Here is a 15,612-nt window from a genome sequence, read left to right on the forward strand (position 1 = left end):
CCAGCAGCTCAGCCCGCCGCCGCGCCCCGCCTCATTAGCATGCCGGTTGCGCGCGCCTCATGAATATACAACGGCGACGCCTCGCTCCCGCCCGCCTGCCCCACTTCCGCCCGGACCCGCAGCCCCTACCAATGAGTGAAGGGAGGGGGGTGGAGGGAAGCCGCGGAAGCTCGCTACCTGCCCCGCGGGCTTAACCATTCATACCCACGTGGGGGGTGACGAGTGGGCGGTGCAACCTCTCTGTGGCCGCAACCGCGGACATCGCCCTCTGCTGGTGGGAGCGGTGCAGGCCTCCCCACTCCCACGCAGAGACCACGTGGCTGTAAAGCCTGGACCTTCTCATACCGAGTCCCGGACATTAAGTGTGAATAAGAAATCAAATGAGACTGTTATCTTGGCAAAAGTGTAGTGCCAGGACAATAGTTTTCATGTGCGCAATATCCATGGAGCACATGAAAAAAAAAAGTGAGTTATCCTTTATTAAAAGCTATGTACCAAGAACAGAGTGCTAGCTGGAACTTGGCAAGCTCTGGAGTTAGACTATCTAGTTTTGAATCCCAGGTTTGCTACTTTCTGTTTCTAATACAGATAAGCTAGTTATTGCCAATGTGCCTGAACAGTAATGTCACCATTTACCTGCACTTGCTCTATGCCAGGTACTATATAAAACACTCTGCATGTATTTTCTCACTCAATTCTCACGTGCCATGTCATAGATTCCTTTAGTCTCACCACTATACCGACAGGAAATTTGGATTTTGAGAGCTAAAGTGACTTGCCCAAGGACACATAATTGATAAAAATTTCAACCCAGGTTAGTCTGACTGCCAAGCCCTGTGTTCAACCAGGATTCCCTACTGACATAACCAAACCTGAGTGAAAAGAACAGGTGTTCTCCAGGAGTGTGTTATTTGCTCTACTGGCTTGATTTCTCCCTCAGTAACTTCATTCTCTCAGCTACAACTATTCCTTGAGTTAAAAGTATGTGGCACTCAGTGGGCCCTCAAAATATGGACTGAATTATCTCACCCACAGCCAGCAAAAGATTTCAAATGTATGTTCCTGGAGAGCAGATTCAGTGACTCTCACTCTGTAGACCCAGCACTCAATCTAAGAGCTAAGATTACAGGGTCTTTGCCAAGCTGGCTGGCTTCTAAATATGGCCTTCATCATGATCTTGTGTTCCACTTTCTAATTGCCTGATGAAAATTTGCATAGAGCTGTCCAGCCCACACTTCAAACTCAGTATGTCCAAAACAGTTCAAAAGCTACTTTACTTTCTAAGCTAGGGTTGGAAAACAGACAAGATTAAAGCATGGAGGAGTGACCCATCTACTATTCTTCTTTCTTATACCACTGTCTACATCTGCATTTATCTCACTCCTTACTGGACTGTAAACTTCTCCAGGGAAGGGTCCATGTCTGTGACTGCTAGCATCATTCTTCACATACAGTTAAGATGATGAGAAACTATTTGTCAGGCACTGTGTGCTAAGTAAGCACTTTGCTCTCCATGCATCTTCACCAACTAGCATCACCATTCCAAACATCTAGGTTCAAAAACCTGAAGTCCTCTTCTACCCCCTCTTTAGTAATCTGCCCACGTTTGTCTAACTCTTAACCAGAAAGCTCTATCAACTCCCTATATATGAGCAAGATAATCCATGTAGATTACATAATAGGGCCTAACATAAGCTAAGTGCTGAGTGAATGTCAACCAAGATTTTTATTACATACTTCATCACCCGCCCCCTTCCTCTCCCTTCACATATAGGTAGCTAGCAAGAAGTAGGACTATTCACAGAAAGACAAAAGGTACAAAAAAATACCAACTTGGTTTATTGGATAAAAACAGTGGTAAAATGGACATAAAGCCAAAACTTAGAACAGGACATTTTCACATCCTCCCCCAACTCAAAAATGCACTTCCCATCATCTGGGGTTAAGGGGTTAAGCTCTGACTCTCTAAAACCCCTCACTCTTCACCTGCACTGGAAGGAAGGCTTGCAGTAGAACTCATGAGAGGAGGAAGCCAGAGGCAACCTCAGTCCTGATTACTCCTTCATCCCTAGCGGTCTCGGAGCTGGAGGGAGGCAGGGAAGGAATAAGGAGGCCAGAGGGCTGGGACTGGCATCTAGGGCCCACTGCCCTATCCTTGTCTCATCCAATCCCAAACAGGTACCATTGTCAGGCCTTAGGAGGGAGAAGAAAGGAGAGAGTTGGTGTGAGAACCAGATGTGGTCTCCAAACAGTCCCCTGGCATTGGTTAAACCAGTGAAGGCGACAGGTCCAGAGCTGGGGGACCCACACCTTTTTCCTCCCACCCAATTAAGAGGTAAAAAGGGATTCCTTGGGGGCACAGCAAGCCCAGCTGCTCTTAAATCTCCACATCGCTTTCCTTGTCGTTGTCATGGTCTCCATCATAGAACTCATTGGGTGCCTCTGGCCTGCAAAGCAAGGGGAGAGAGGTGAGGGCTCCACTCTTCAAGCTCCAATATTTTCCCATATAGGCACCCTCTCTGGAGCCACTTCTTAAGCCACTTTGTCAGGGAAGCACTCCTCCCCTTCTATTAGTAGAGACTGATCACTAATCATTCCTCCATTCATGTAGTCAGTAAGCATTTATTGAGATTACTCTGTGCTAGCACTGTCATGAGCCTTAGCATTACATTAGTAGAGAATAAGCCAGACAACATTTCTGACAATCCCTAAAAACTTATCTAAAAAATGAGACTCACAATAACTACCAAAGTAAATAAGTAAATATGATAATTTCAGATAATGGAGAGTACCATGAATAAAATGAAGGGAGATATGACAGTGATGAAGGAAACGGATAAAAATTTCAGGAAGAATTATTAGGGAAGGCTGTTCTAAGAAAGTAAGACCTGAAGTTTGAGAAGGAACTGGCTAAAGATCTCAGGAAGATCATTCTGAGCTGCAAAAAATACCCACCAAATACCAAAGTGGTAAAGGTGAAAGGAGACTGATGTATTCCAGTAAGAGCAAGGAAACCAGGATTACTGGAACAGTGAGCATGAAGGAGAGCTGGTAAAAGATGAGACCAGGGATGTAGGTAAGGGCCAGCATGCAGGGCCTTTTAAAGGAATGGTCAGAAACTTGGATTTCCTTCTAAGTGCAATGAAAAGGAGAGTTTTTGCCCAGCCCGCTGACTCAGTGCTTGAGCACTGACCTATGAACCAGGAGGTCACGGTTCAATTCCCAATCAGGGCAAATACCCAGATTGCGGGCCAATCCCCAGTGTGGCGTGTGCAGGAGGCAGCCAATCAATGGTTCTCTCTCATCATTGATGTTTCTATCTCTCTCTCCTTCTCTCTGCCTCTCTGAAATCAATAAAAATATATATTAAAAAAATAAATAAATAAAAAAGAAGGGAGAAGTTATTAAAGAGAAGCTGGGGAACTAAGTCAGGAAAAGCCCTATCTGCCTGGTAAGCAATGCCTCAGTTACTTTTAAGCACACAAGGGTTCAACGTGTGGAGTCAGAGATTCTGGTTTGAATGTCATCCCTGATATTAAACTGGCTGGGGAACCTTCAGAAAGTTATTTAACCTCTCAGAGCCTTAGAATCCTCTGGATTGTCTGATGGCAACGGAATGAGGATATGTACGTATTGCTATGAAGCACTTAGTATTGAGTCTGATGCTTAGCAAACCCACAAAAAGTGGTAACTCTTATTACCACTATTCTGCAAATAATACACAAACTGGAGACATCAAAGAACAGGAACTCAGTGGGCAGTCTGACAAAGAGGTAGGATTTAGGACAGGAAGAAGCCTGAGGCTTCTGCTGGCTGTTTAGAGGGGGGAATACAATGCAGAAACTAGGCCCAGATATCAGACTAGAATTATAGATGAAAAGGTCACACTTTGACTTTCATTTTCTTAAAAAACGGTAAAAACCTGTGTTTACGTTCCTCCTTTTGGCAATTTCCAGAATTTAAACCTCAAAGACCTGGAAACGTTTTAAAGGAGATGATGGGTCAAAAAGGAATTCCTGAGGCCCGAGCTTCAGATACTTCCTCAACCAAGAGTAGGAATAAGGGAGTATTCATGTAGGAGGAAGGCTGGAGTAGTCCCACAGGTCCGAGCAGTGAAGCCCAGCTCCAGAGGATGCATCTGGAAGAGTGAACTCTAAGAGAAGCAGATTCTGGAAGCGAAGCCCATCAGGCTCTTCAGCAGAGCCAGTTCAAACCTCTGACACTACATGGGAGCAGGACCAGACGTCCTGCAAGTGTCCAGCTGTGGTTATCCTTCAGTCACGAAAGGAAATCTGTTCTCCATTAAGTGCATCTGTTTCTGCACTTCTGGATTCTATTGTCTTTCCCCTTCATTTTCCAGAAAAGCCTACTTTGAGATTAAAAATAAATTCTATGCTAGTCTTTTTTTCCCTAATTCATTGCATCTGTAAATATTTTAGTATCTATCTCAGAACGATAAAGGCTTTTTTAAAAACCACAATACAATGATCATACCTAAAAGAATTAACAGAGGAAAGAAATCAAAGGGTCTTAGAGAGCAGTATACCGGCAGTGACCTGTCCAGCTCAAAACCCGGAAGTAAGATGCTGGCAAGAATAAAACTGTTATAGACTTTTTGGAAGGCAATTTGGCAGCAAATATTTAAAAATTTAGCACACATAGCTTTTGACCCAGCAGCAACAATTCTAGGAATCTAATCTACTCAAACAAGCAAGCTAAGATGTACATGAAAGAGGGTCCATAGCCACATTCTTTGTAATAATGAAAAAAATGGGAAATATGTAAATGTCCATCAATGGTATTTGGTTAAGTGAGGCTAGATCCACACAATAGAATATTATAGAGCTGATAAAATAATGAAGCAGACCTATATATACTGACGTGGGAAGACACACATTGCTTTGTAAAAAAAAACAGAAAGAACCAGTTGTAAGAGTTGTAAGTTGTAGAGCAACCCATAAAGAATGACCCAACTTGTATTAAAAAAAACACACACAAAGAAAACTGCATAACTCTGAGAATGAGTGTACATGTGCATTTTTGTTTATCTGTGCATGTTGAACAGTATACTTAATCTATAGAGAAAAACCTATCTGAAAAGATACACATCAAACGAAAAGTGATTACTTTGTGGACTGGGTCTTGGATTGTGTAAATGCAAACTTAACATATTTTGGTGCTATTTAAAATTTTTACAGTAAATATATGTTGCTTATGTCATTAAAAACAGGGGGGGGGGAAAAGAGTGTGAAATAGCAGCAGACTGAAAAGTAGGCATACTACAGAAGTAAGCCAGGGAAAATTAAGCTAATGCCTCAGTTTACTTTTCCCCTCTTCACCTCCCTGACAATCCTGCTAGAACCCCCCCCGCCCCCCGCCCCTTGTCCCTGCCCCAGACCTGCTGTAGTTCTCCTCCGGACCCCTCTCCTCTGCATCAGCCTCATCAGTCCTGTCGTAGGTCAGGAGGTCTGCGGGCACATCGTGAATCTGGACACTGGGTGCGTGGTTCAGCATCTTCAGGTTTTCAAAGATCGTCTGGCGGATCTGGTCCAGATACTGGTTGGAGTTAAGGAAAAGAGAGTGAGCAGCTCGCAGTGACTCAGGGCATCCACCCTTCTAGCTGCCTTTCACCCTATCACCCTAGTTTTAATCCCATTCTTAATCCTATTGTGAGTACCCCAACTGATAAGTGTCCCTATTCCCACCCCCAATTGCCTCTACTTTAACCTGTTTAGAATCCTCCTCTCGCTGCCATCAGTGAGTGATGGCTGATCACTTTCTTCTCTGGTTTCTCTGATTTCCCACATCCTGGACCGTTCCTGGGCTCCCCACCCTGTGCTCAGCTTCTCCAAGCTACTGACCTGGCGAGAGTTCTGATTCTCGATGCGGGTGCTGACATCTGGATGGAGCGTGAAGTCTGGGGCAAAGTACTCAAAGTATTCTTTGGAAGGAAAAGATTTGACGGAGAGAGTATGGCTCAGACAGACAATCAGGTCCCAAGACTTCCCAATCTCTTTCCTTCCCATCCAAAATCCCTACATTATAGTTGCCTAATCTTTTCACTGTTCTGAGCTCAGGGGGTTAGTCTGTAGAGCTCTGAGAATGTCAGTTTCCGCTCTGCCTTCAAGCCAGGCCATTGTGAGAACAGCCTTCCTGGTGTCAGGGTCACATGGGGCTGTCCTTACCACTATAGGGAAGCTCCTCACTAATGGCCTCTTCTACGAGCAGCGATGTCTCATACGTCCTGAAACCAACCAGCAGAAGGGGGCAGGCTGAGCAAGTGGCCTGAAGGGCCCACCTTGCCAGCCCTCAGGGAGCCCCTAGCTCACACTGGACAAAGGGGAGAAGGAAAATCAGGGAGTGTGCTTACCAGCACCGAGCAACATTTCGGACAGTATAACCACCACCACCTAGCACCAGGAGAGGAATATTGAAGCTCTTGACATATTCGACGCATTCCCTATTAAAAGAAACCAAAGGAATTAGGTAAAGGTAGTTATGAAAACCCAAAGTACACACCTCTTGGTGTTGTCTGGAAAGGGGCACAAGGAGATTAGATAGGTTATATATTTTGATCTAGGCAGTGAAATTCATTGAGTTATATCCTTGAGATATGTATACTTTATTATATTTCTGTTGTGTCTCAATAAAAATTTTAAAATAAAGTACACTCCTGTTCTACACGCCCATCCTGGCACCCTACCTGTTAATCAACTATTCTCATCCGTGGCCTACCAAGGGCTATCACTTCTAAAGCCAAAATATAACTCAAATCATCCACTTCTCTCCATCGCTACCTCCTCCACCTCAGCCCGGCACCACATTTCCGGCCTAGACAACACCAATAGCTCCCTAACTGGTCTCCCCACTTCCACTCCTATTTCCCCGACCCAAACCTTTCCCAAGCAGTAGTCACTTTAAAACATGAATTGGATCATGGCACTTCCCTGCTTCTTATCTTTCAATGATTTCCCATTATATTTGAAATATAATCTAGACTCCTGACCAGATCCAAAGGCTCTATTCAGCCTCGCCACTGCTGACCTCTCAGACCTCGCCTCACACCACCGCCAGCTTACTCCCTGCGTTCTTGCCTCACTAGTTTTACTTCACATCCTCTCCACACCAGCTCTTCCCTGCCTCAGAGCCTCTGAGTGGGCCCTGCCCACCGCTTGGGACAGCCTTCTCTCTGCTCTTATGGCTCACTCCTGTAGCCTTCAGGTTCTCAATCCAAATGTCAACTCCCCAGAAAATCCTTTCCAAATCATACTATCTAAAAGTAGGTTCCCCACTGCTATCCTGTATTCAGCCTCCCATCTTTTCCTTTCATAGGATTTATAACCATCTACTTGGTTTGCTTCTCATGTTTTGTCTGTTTCCTACACTAAACTGTAAAGTTCATGGGAGTTTCCCCATTGCGTCCCCATCTCCTGTACAATGCCTGGAACATAACAGGAGCTTAATAAAAACCTATTGTGAATAAATGACCAGCTGGGGAACCCTGTTTGAGGTGACCTTTCTGGTTCAAGTACAATTTGGCACTATTTTTGACTTTCAAGAAGAGGTAAGACTCATTTTTCCACGACCCCCTCTCTTGTACTGAGGTCCAAACCACTTGAAAACCTGTGGGAGTCACAGGAGGGTCAGTCTCACCCGTGTCCTCGAATGCTGAGGTTGAAGCAGCCCAATCGGTCACAGCCCAGGGAGTCAGCTCCACACTGCATAAAGCAAAAGCCCAGGCAGCTGCGGTAAGGTAACTGATCAGAATGTCCCAGGTGCGTTTCCCTTCTTCCCTTCCCTTCCCCACTGACTCTTTCCTGCTCTCTTCTCCCAAACCTAGGAAGAGCCCTCCTAATCAGGCACTGGCAGTATTACCTGAAGAACGATGCATGTGGGTTGGTAGAAGTCCACCACCTGGTTGATAACCGGCTGGAAAAGGTGCTTGTAACCTGGGAGAGGGCCAAAGATGGGTACCTGGCACCCCAAGGGGATGGGGAGACAGGGAACAAAAGGAAAAGGGGGGTTGAGCGAGCATATAGCCGAGGAAAGAGGCAACCCAAGGAAACCATTGGTTCTGAACTTCTGGAGGGGTCCCAGACCCCTTGGAGTGATGGATGAAAGCTAATGACCCTTTTCCCAGAAAAATGCACATACACATAATGTGTTGCATACAGTTTCCGGAAGGGGGGGAGTGAGGGGGGTCGGCTCATGGTCCTTCTGAAGGCCATTCATCCTGAAGGACACCTGGCCAAACAGCAGGCAATACCAGGCAGAAGAGGTTAATTCAAGGAGAGAAAGAAGGGGCCCAGTGAGCTGGAAGAAGACTTCAGTACTTACTCTGGTCATCAATGCCATCCCGCAGGGGTACATTGAGACAGTAGTAGCGGCCACTCTCTGCTCCAACTTCATACATGTCACCTACAGGGAAGTGGGAGGTGGGGGCTGGCAGCCACACATGGGCAGCATCCACAACACAACTGCTTCAACCCAACCAACACTGAGGGCCTCTCATTCCATCTACATACCTGCACCACACACTCTCTAGAGCTACTAAGTCTCCTTCTACTTGCATTCATTCAACAAATACTTTTTGAGGGCCTACTAGGGGTCAAGCTATGTACTAGGCATGGGGGATACAGCAATAACGAGAACTAATGAAATGAAGGAAATACCACTAAGCTTATGTTTTTGTGAGTAAACATAATGAGGGAGACAGTAAACAAAACACAATAAACACAAACAGCAGTGAGTGCTCTGAGAAACAAGCAGAGTGGTGTGAGCGTAGTGGGCAAGGAGGTGAACACGTTAACTGGGTGGTTAGGAGAGGCTTCTCTGAGGGGCAGCTGGGCTGAGACCTGACGGCTGAGGAGGCAGTCACGGTAAAGAGAAAGGGATGGGCATGTCTATGCCCGTACCTGTGCCGGGGAAGAAGTAGTTTCCATATTTGTGGAAGGACACTGTCATGACCCGGTCAGTGAGGTAGAAGGCTTCCTGGACCCCATCACCATGATGGATGTCAATATCAATGTAGAGCACCCGAGGGTGGTACCTGGGGTGAGGGCAAAGCCAGGGTCTGAGGCAGAGGTGGACCCCAGAAGAAAATCCCCCAGCCGCTCCTCCCAAACACAAAGTCTGGGGTTATCAAGAGTCTGCTTCCACCCAATTTCACCAAAGTCACCTGAAACCTAACACCAGTTCCCTATGGGCAACCCTGGGGCTCCAGCCTGGATGCAGGGACAGGAGAGGGGTGTGCAGAGAAGGCTGAAATGTAAGCAGGCAACAGGGAATCTGCAGCAGAGCACAGGAAGAGGCAGCCTGAGCACAGCAGGAAGAATTTGGGAGAAGCGAGTATGGGGATGGAGATCTGGGTCAGGGCCAGGGCAGTCTGAGATCTCGTCAGCTAAGAGTCTCATTTAAGTCCCTCCATCGCCTCCCAGGTGACTCACTTGAGCAGCTCCAGGATGCCAATCACAATGTCATTGACATAGCAGAAGCCAGAAGCCTATGGAAAGACAGTGGTCTTGTAAAGAAAGGAACAATTCCTCCACCCATTGCCCCCTACTGTCATCCTCAACACCAACCTAAATGTAGCTATAGTCTCCCCCATCACCTCCTCACTCACCTCAAACTTCTTGGCATGGTGCAGACCTCCAGCCCAGTTAATGGCAATATCACAGATCTAAAAAACAAACACCCAACTCACAGTCCTTCTGCCCACCCCCAAAGGTGGGAGCTCATGGTCAGGGTTAAGCCCTTGAGTCCAGTCAGCCACAGAAAGGGGGAATGGGACTCAGGGCTGTGGTCACCTTGTTGTTCAGCTGGGTTGCTCCTTGCAGAGATGCGCCTGTGTAACGGGAACAGAACTCAAAGAGCCCGGGAAACACTGGGCTGCAGGGAAGAGGAACAAGTTGAAGCCCTTTTACCTCTATCCGACCCTCCCTACACCTCCCCCCAACCCAAACCCCTCCAACCTCCAGTCTTTAATAAGCTGCTCTCCCCCTTCTACACGATCAAGTTATCTGCAAATGTATTCAACAAATATTTTGGACCAAACCATGTCCCAAACCCTGATGAGAAGTAAAGAAGGATTTAACGCTGTCAGGAAGTTTGTACCCTAGCTGGAGAGAGAAGCAGGCAGCTTCTAGGTACTTGAATGTACACACAAAGAGGAAACAAGTTGAAAGGGAACGTTGAGCTCTATTTTTCTTAAAGTTTCTTCGGTGTGTATCACTCTAACATAATGTTCAATAATGTTCTTTATAGCTACACATTTTAAAGAAAGTTGTCTTCCTATAGTATGCACAAAATAGTAATGATGAAATAACCCACAGAAAGCCTTTAACGCAGTGTGTGGAACCCAGTAAGCCTTTAATAAATGTCATCTATCATTATTAGCATCTTCATTTTTTATAAAAAAGAGAAGCTTGAAGCCAGACACAAATGGCTACATACTATGTGGCTCCATTTAAATGACACTCTGAAAAAGGCAAAATATAGGAACAGACCTCAGGATCAGTAGTTGCCTAGAGTTAATGTGGAGAGAAGGGATTAACTTCAAAAGGGCATGAGGAACCTTTGAGGGATAAATGATCTTGTTGTCAACTCTCGGAACTGTATACCTAAAAAGGGTGAATTCTACTGTATGCAAATTATACCTTCATAAACTTGACCTTCAGCAAAGGAAATGCTTTAAACAATCCCTCGCTTTAGGTCTCTAAGGACATAGTGGAGCCGACACATTGGACTATGTGAAAAAGAAAATTGTAGGGAGTGTTTGTTTTTTTAAATATATTTTTATTGATTTCAGAGAGGAAGGAAGAAGGAAAGAGATAGAAACATCAATAATGAGAAAGAATCATTAATCGGCTGCCTCCTGTATACCCCCTACTGGGGATGGAGCCTGCAACCCGACCATGTGCCCTTGACTAGAATTGACCCTTGTCCGCAGGCCAACACTCTATCCATTGAGCCAAACGGGTAGGGCAAGAGTGTTTTTTTTAAATATATTTTTATTGATTTCAGAGAGGATCAGAGATAGAAACATCAATGATGATAGAGCCTCCTGCACGATCCCTATTGGGGATCGAGCCTGCAACCCGGGCATATGCCCTGACCAGGAATCGAACCATGACCTCCTGGCTCATAGGTTGATACCCAACCACATAGCTACACTGGCTGGGGTGTAGGGAGTTTTATAGTTTCTCAAAGAGTTTGAGAAGAATTTGTGATTGACACCTAAACAAGCAAATGAATAAACAATGAAATTATCAGCTCCAGGAAAAACAAAAACTTGTACAAGAAAAAGATTAAATTATAGTATACTATTTGGCTCAATGGTAAAATGAATTTTTCAAAATTAAAAAAATATAAACATAGAATACTTATTTAATAAAAAATTGTTATATAACTACATTCTGAATCTGGTAGGGAAGGGGAAGCCAGGTGATGGTATAAAGAGACTAAATGCTCATCTTCAATTATAAGAGTTTAATAGACCATTGCTAAATGAAGAAATAGCAATATGAGCATCTCATAAGAAATAGTATAGAATGGTAGCATGTTTAACAGCCTAGATTCTGAGGCAGCTACCTGGGTTCAAACCTTGACTCTTTGACACCTAATGACTGTGAGTCTGGGCAAGATAAAGCTTTCTGTGCCTAAGTGTTCTCATCTGTAAAAAGGAGAGTCATAGACCCTGCTTCCTAGGGGTAGTTGAGACTAAATGAGCTAATGACTGCAAAGCATTTAGAATAGCACCTGACAAACCGCAGGCATTACCTAAGTGTATTAGATTATTAGTAACAGTAGTAAATTAGTATTATTATTTTGAAGTGCAAAGATAAATATCAGAAGAAATAGCTAAAGAAGCTAAAAGTGGCTGCCACTGGGGAGAGGGATCTATGGGTGGAAGGGACAGTTCTGGGACTGTTTTGGTTTGTGTGTTTTTTCCCCATTAAAAGCCTTGTAGTATAATTTAGCTTTTATTATTAGCACCACGCTCTAACCAACTGAGCTAACTGGCCAGCAGTTAATTTAGCTTTTATATTAGATTACTTTGAAAACTGTCAGAAATGAATTGAAAGGAAAATCCCTAATTCTCATCTGAAATACAGATAAGCACAAGTTTGACACTATGATGCTGCGCAAAGGGCCCAGTGGTAGCATTCCCTAAGTGCACAAAGGGCTTTCACGGGCCCAGCTGTGGCCTGAGGGCTGACTCTGCATTCGCAGACCTATCAAGTGAACTCAGAAATAGCAGGAGCAGCAATAACAAAAAACCAAGAAACCACCCAAGGCAACATGTGACTGAACACCAAATGACAGTGCAGTGTGTGCAGGACAGACCTCTGCGGCTGGAGTGGTCAAGACAGGCTTTGTGGTGTGAAACTTCCTGGTGGTGTGAAGGCTGGTAAGGCCTTGGAGAGGCTGAAGGGGGAACATAAGGCGTTCCAGGAGGTGCTCAGTGCCAGCCTGAGGCGTTGGTGTCTGTTTCTCCAGCCCAGGCTACTTCTACTGATAGGATATTTTAGGGAAACAGATTAGTGTAGTATTTTAAAACCTGGGCTCTGAATCTGAATTCTGCCACCTCCACTGACCAGTTAGTTATGTGACTCAGGCAAGTTACCTAAATCTCTTCAAACTTCAGTACACCCAACACCAGGAAAAGGACTATTACATCTCAGGGTTAGTGTGAGAAGTGGCTGTAGCAGCAATCCTCAGCATAGCAGAGTAAGCACTCATGGTAGCTATTGTAGGAAACTCTACAGGATCAACAGCCTGGTCTCTTCAAGAATTAAATTCAAGGGAAAGAAATGTTACAGATTAAGAATTTTAAGAGACATATCAACCAAATCTAATGTGTGAACCTTGTTTAGATCCTGATATAAATAAATCAATTGCGATAAAGAAAAATTATAAGACAATTGGAAAAAATTTGGATACTGATTGCATCTCCGATATTAAGGAATTACTGCTAATTTTTTAGGTGTGATAGTAACATTGTGCATTTTTTAAGGGGATCATTTGGAGATACATAAAGTATTCACAGATAAAAGAATATAATATCTGAGAATTATTTTTAATTGATTCTTAGAAAGAGAGGAAGGGAGAGGAAGAGAAAAACATACAATGGCTGCCTCAAATGGAACCAGCAACATTTGGGTGCACAGGATGACACCCAATTGAGCCACACCAGCCAGGGCTGGGAATTGTTTTAAAATAATCTAACGTGATTCCTGGCAGAGTGGCTCAGTTGGTTGGAGTGTTAGCCCATGTTCGATCCCCAGTCAGGGCATGTGAGGGAGGCAACTGTTGTCTCCTGACGTTTCTCTATTATATCAATGTCTCTCTCCCTCTTTCTTTTTCTTTCTCTTTCTCTCTCTCTCTCTCCCCGCTGCCTTCTTCTCTCTAAAATCAGTAAAAATAACATATCCTCAGATGACAATTAAAAATAAAATTTTTTAAAAATGATAATCTAAGGTGAGGGGATACAGATGAAGATTTGCTTACAAGTGTTGCAGCTGCATGATGGATGTATGGGGTTTGCTATACTATTCTTTCAGAAATGTCTGAAATTTTCCCTAATAAAAAGGTTAAAAGTAAACTGAGTAAATGATAGCTTTTATTGTCACTCTATTTTCAAGGGTGCACACTAGAATGTAAGTAAGGATCAGGGCTTATCTTTCTTATCCATTCCCTTTCCCAAAGGATTTAAGTTTTCTTGGTATGGTACAAGCCCAATCATGTAATCCTGGATCATATCTACTCGGTCTCTTGCTTTTTAAAACTTTGAAGGCTTGCCTCTCCTCTAGGGGTAAAAACTCTAATTCATCATAAGGCTGTCTAGTTTTTAAAGGCCCTGCCTATCACTTCAGCCTCAATTCAGATCACTCTTCTCTTCATATTCTGAGGTTGGCCATTTTTGTTCCTCAAGAGTCATACTCTACTCGACCACAGACCCTGGCACATGTCATCCCTACTGCCCATGACATTCCTCCCCTCACTCTCTCTCCTCCCAACCACTGTTGCCTAATTACCTCTTACTCTTTCTTCAGATCTCAGCTCAATCTTTATTACTTCCTCTAGGAAGCCTCCACTGATCAGACGCCAAAAGCTGGGTAACTCTCCCCCATATATACCCTCATATGCTGTCATGTACCTCTTCTTTTTAGGACTCACAACTATAATATTAAAATTTTGCTATTGTTGATCACTGCATCCCTAGCATTTGGCACAGGGCCTGGCCTAGAGCAAATGACCAATATATATTTGTTGAATAAACCAATGAGTAAATGACGACTCATTGACTCAGCATCTTCCCACGTACTGCCTCCAAGACCTCACTCAAGTGTTCTTGAAATGCCTGGCATCAAAAGTTCTAGTCTTCTCACCAGTCATCGCCCACGTTGAAGGCATTAAGGCTCTTGGTGAAGCCTTGCATATTGGTGGGGCTCACTCTCTGCAGGAAGTCAATGTAGTCCTCAGAGTGGAAGCGGCACATGTCATGCTGGGAGGCCTGGTATGGCTTGAAGACCTCAGGACAGAAACACAAGGTGAATCCAGGCAGGGTCAGTCTCAATCATGGAGCTGAGACCATCTATACTGAACCAGTCCTGGGGATTATCCAAAACCACACCTGCAGTACCCTTGCCCCTAGTCCTTGTTAGGCTGAGGCAGAAGAGAGGCTCTGATAAGCCCGGTGGTTTATTACGATCAAGTCCCCTGAAGACCACTGGACTTGCCTTGTTCCTTCCCACCTCCAGCCTAGCCTTTCCTACCTTCTGACTGTGAGCCCTGATCCACTGCCCTCTTCCCTGAATCTCCTCTCCTGATTCTCTCCACGCCCATCTCCTCCCCTGGGCCCTGGTTCTGCTCTTTCTGTCTCTGAGTTCTTTTGGAATCAAATAATATGGTATGTATGAACATCTTCTAATTAAAGCTCAAAGTACCCAGGTGCTAAGCCAGAGATTTCTCTTTGTTTTGGGGGTGGTGGTCACATACTTCTTTAGAAATTGGGCAAAACCAAAAAGCCTTTCTCTCCCCAGAAAATGTACATAGGCACATACCAGCAAGAGATTTCAGGAATTCATAGATTCACGCACCAACACCTCAATCTCTTCTATGACCAATTCACTTGTCTGTGCCTCAGCACAAGCAGTGGACACTCATTCATACTTTGACTAATTCCCCTTGCAACGCATGAGGGCTGAGCTTAACTGTTATAACCGTGTATCACAGCTACAAATTCCAAGCCTGGGACAGGCAGCATGTTTCCCTGGGAGATGAAGGGCTGGGTAGTGGTTACCTGTGTGGGGGTATTCTGGGTTGAAAAGGTAATACCCCAGGACATCTGCTACCCTTCACATACACATTTACACGGAGGGCTATGGTCCTCCCTGGCGCTTCAGCTCCTTGGTGGTGGAGACGGTTGCAGAGGAGAAGGGATAGAAACTGAGGGTAAACCTCACATCCCCTTTCCCTTCTCTGAGGCTAAACACTGCCCACACCCCAAAATGCTGGGGAGAAAAACACCTTCGGTCTTCAAACCAGCCCCATTCCACCCTAACTCGCCCAGTGTGAGTCCACCTGAGGTCAAAGGGTGGCTGACCTAAG

The 15,612-nt window shown here is 44.8% G+C and overlaps 1 protein-coding gene across 1 annotated transcript in view; it reads right to left on the reverse strand.

The window, feature by feature from the left end:
• Positions 1-1,811: 1,811 nt before the first annotated feature.
• The window catches only part of HDAC3 (histone deacetylase 3), a 15,241-nt gene continuing 1,440 nt past the window's right edge, over positions 1,812-15,612 (reverse strand). Inside the window, exons 3-15 of the mRNA XM_006776964.2 lie at positions 14,391-14,533; positions 9,807-9,888; positions 9,623-9,679; positions 9,447-9,502; positions 8,916-9,049; positions 8,338-8,418; positions 7,876-7,949; positions 7,654-7,718; positions 6,371-6,460; positions 6,186-6,244; positions 5,862-5,941; positions 5,399-5,556; positions 1,812-2,447 (exon numbers count right to left, since the gene is read on the reverse strand). Of these exons, the coding sequence (XP_006777027.1) occupies positions 2,378-2,447; positions 5,399-5,556; positions 5,862-5,941; positions 6,186-6,244; positions 6,371-6,460; positions 7,654-7,718; positions 7,876-7,949; positions 8,338-8,418; positions 8,916-9,049; positions 9,447-9,502; positions 9,623-9,679; positions 9,807-9,888; positions 14,391-14,533 (1,149 nt within the window). The 3' untranslated portion in view covers positions 1,812-2,377. The remainder of the gene's footprint in view (positions 2,448-5,398; positions 5,557-5,861; positions 5,942-6,185; positions 6,245-6,370; positions 6,461-7,653; positions 7,719-7,875; positions 7,950-8,337; positions 8,419-8,915; positions 9,050-9,446; positions 9,503-9,622; positions 9,680-9,806; positions 9,889-14,390; positions 14,534-15,612) is intronic.

The sequence above is a fragment of the Myotis davidii genome, unplaced genomic scaffold (genome assembly GCF_000327345.1).
Source record: "Myotis davidii unplaced genomic scaffold, ASM32734v1 scaffold89, whole genome shotgun sequence".
In the NCBI taxonomy this organism is placed as follows: Eukaryota; Metazoa; Chordata; class Mammalia; order Chiroptera; family Vespertilionidae; genus Myotis; species Myotis davidii.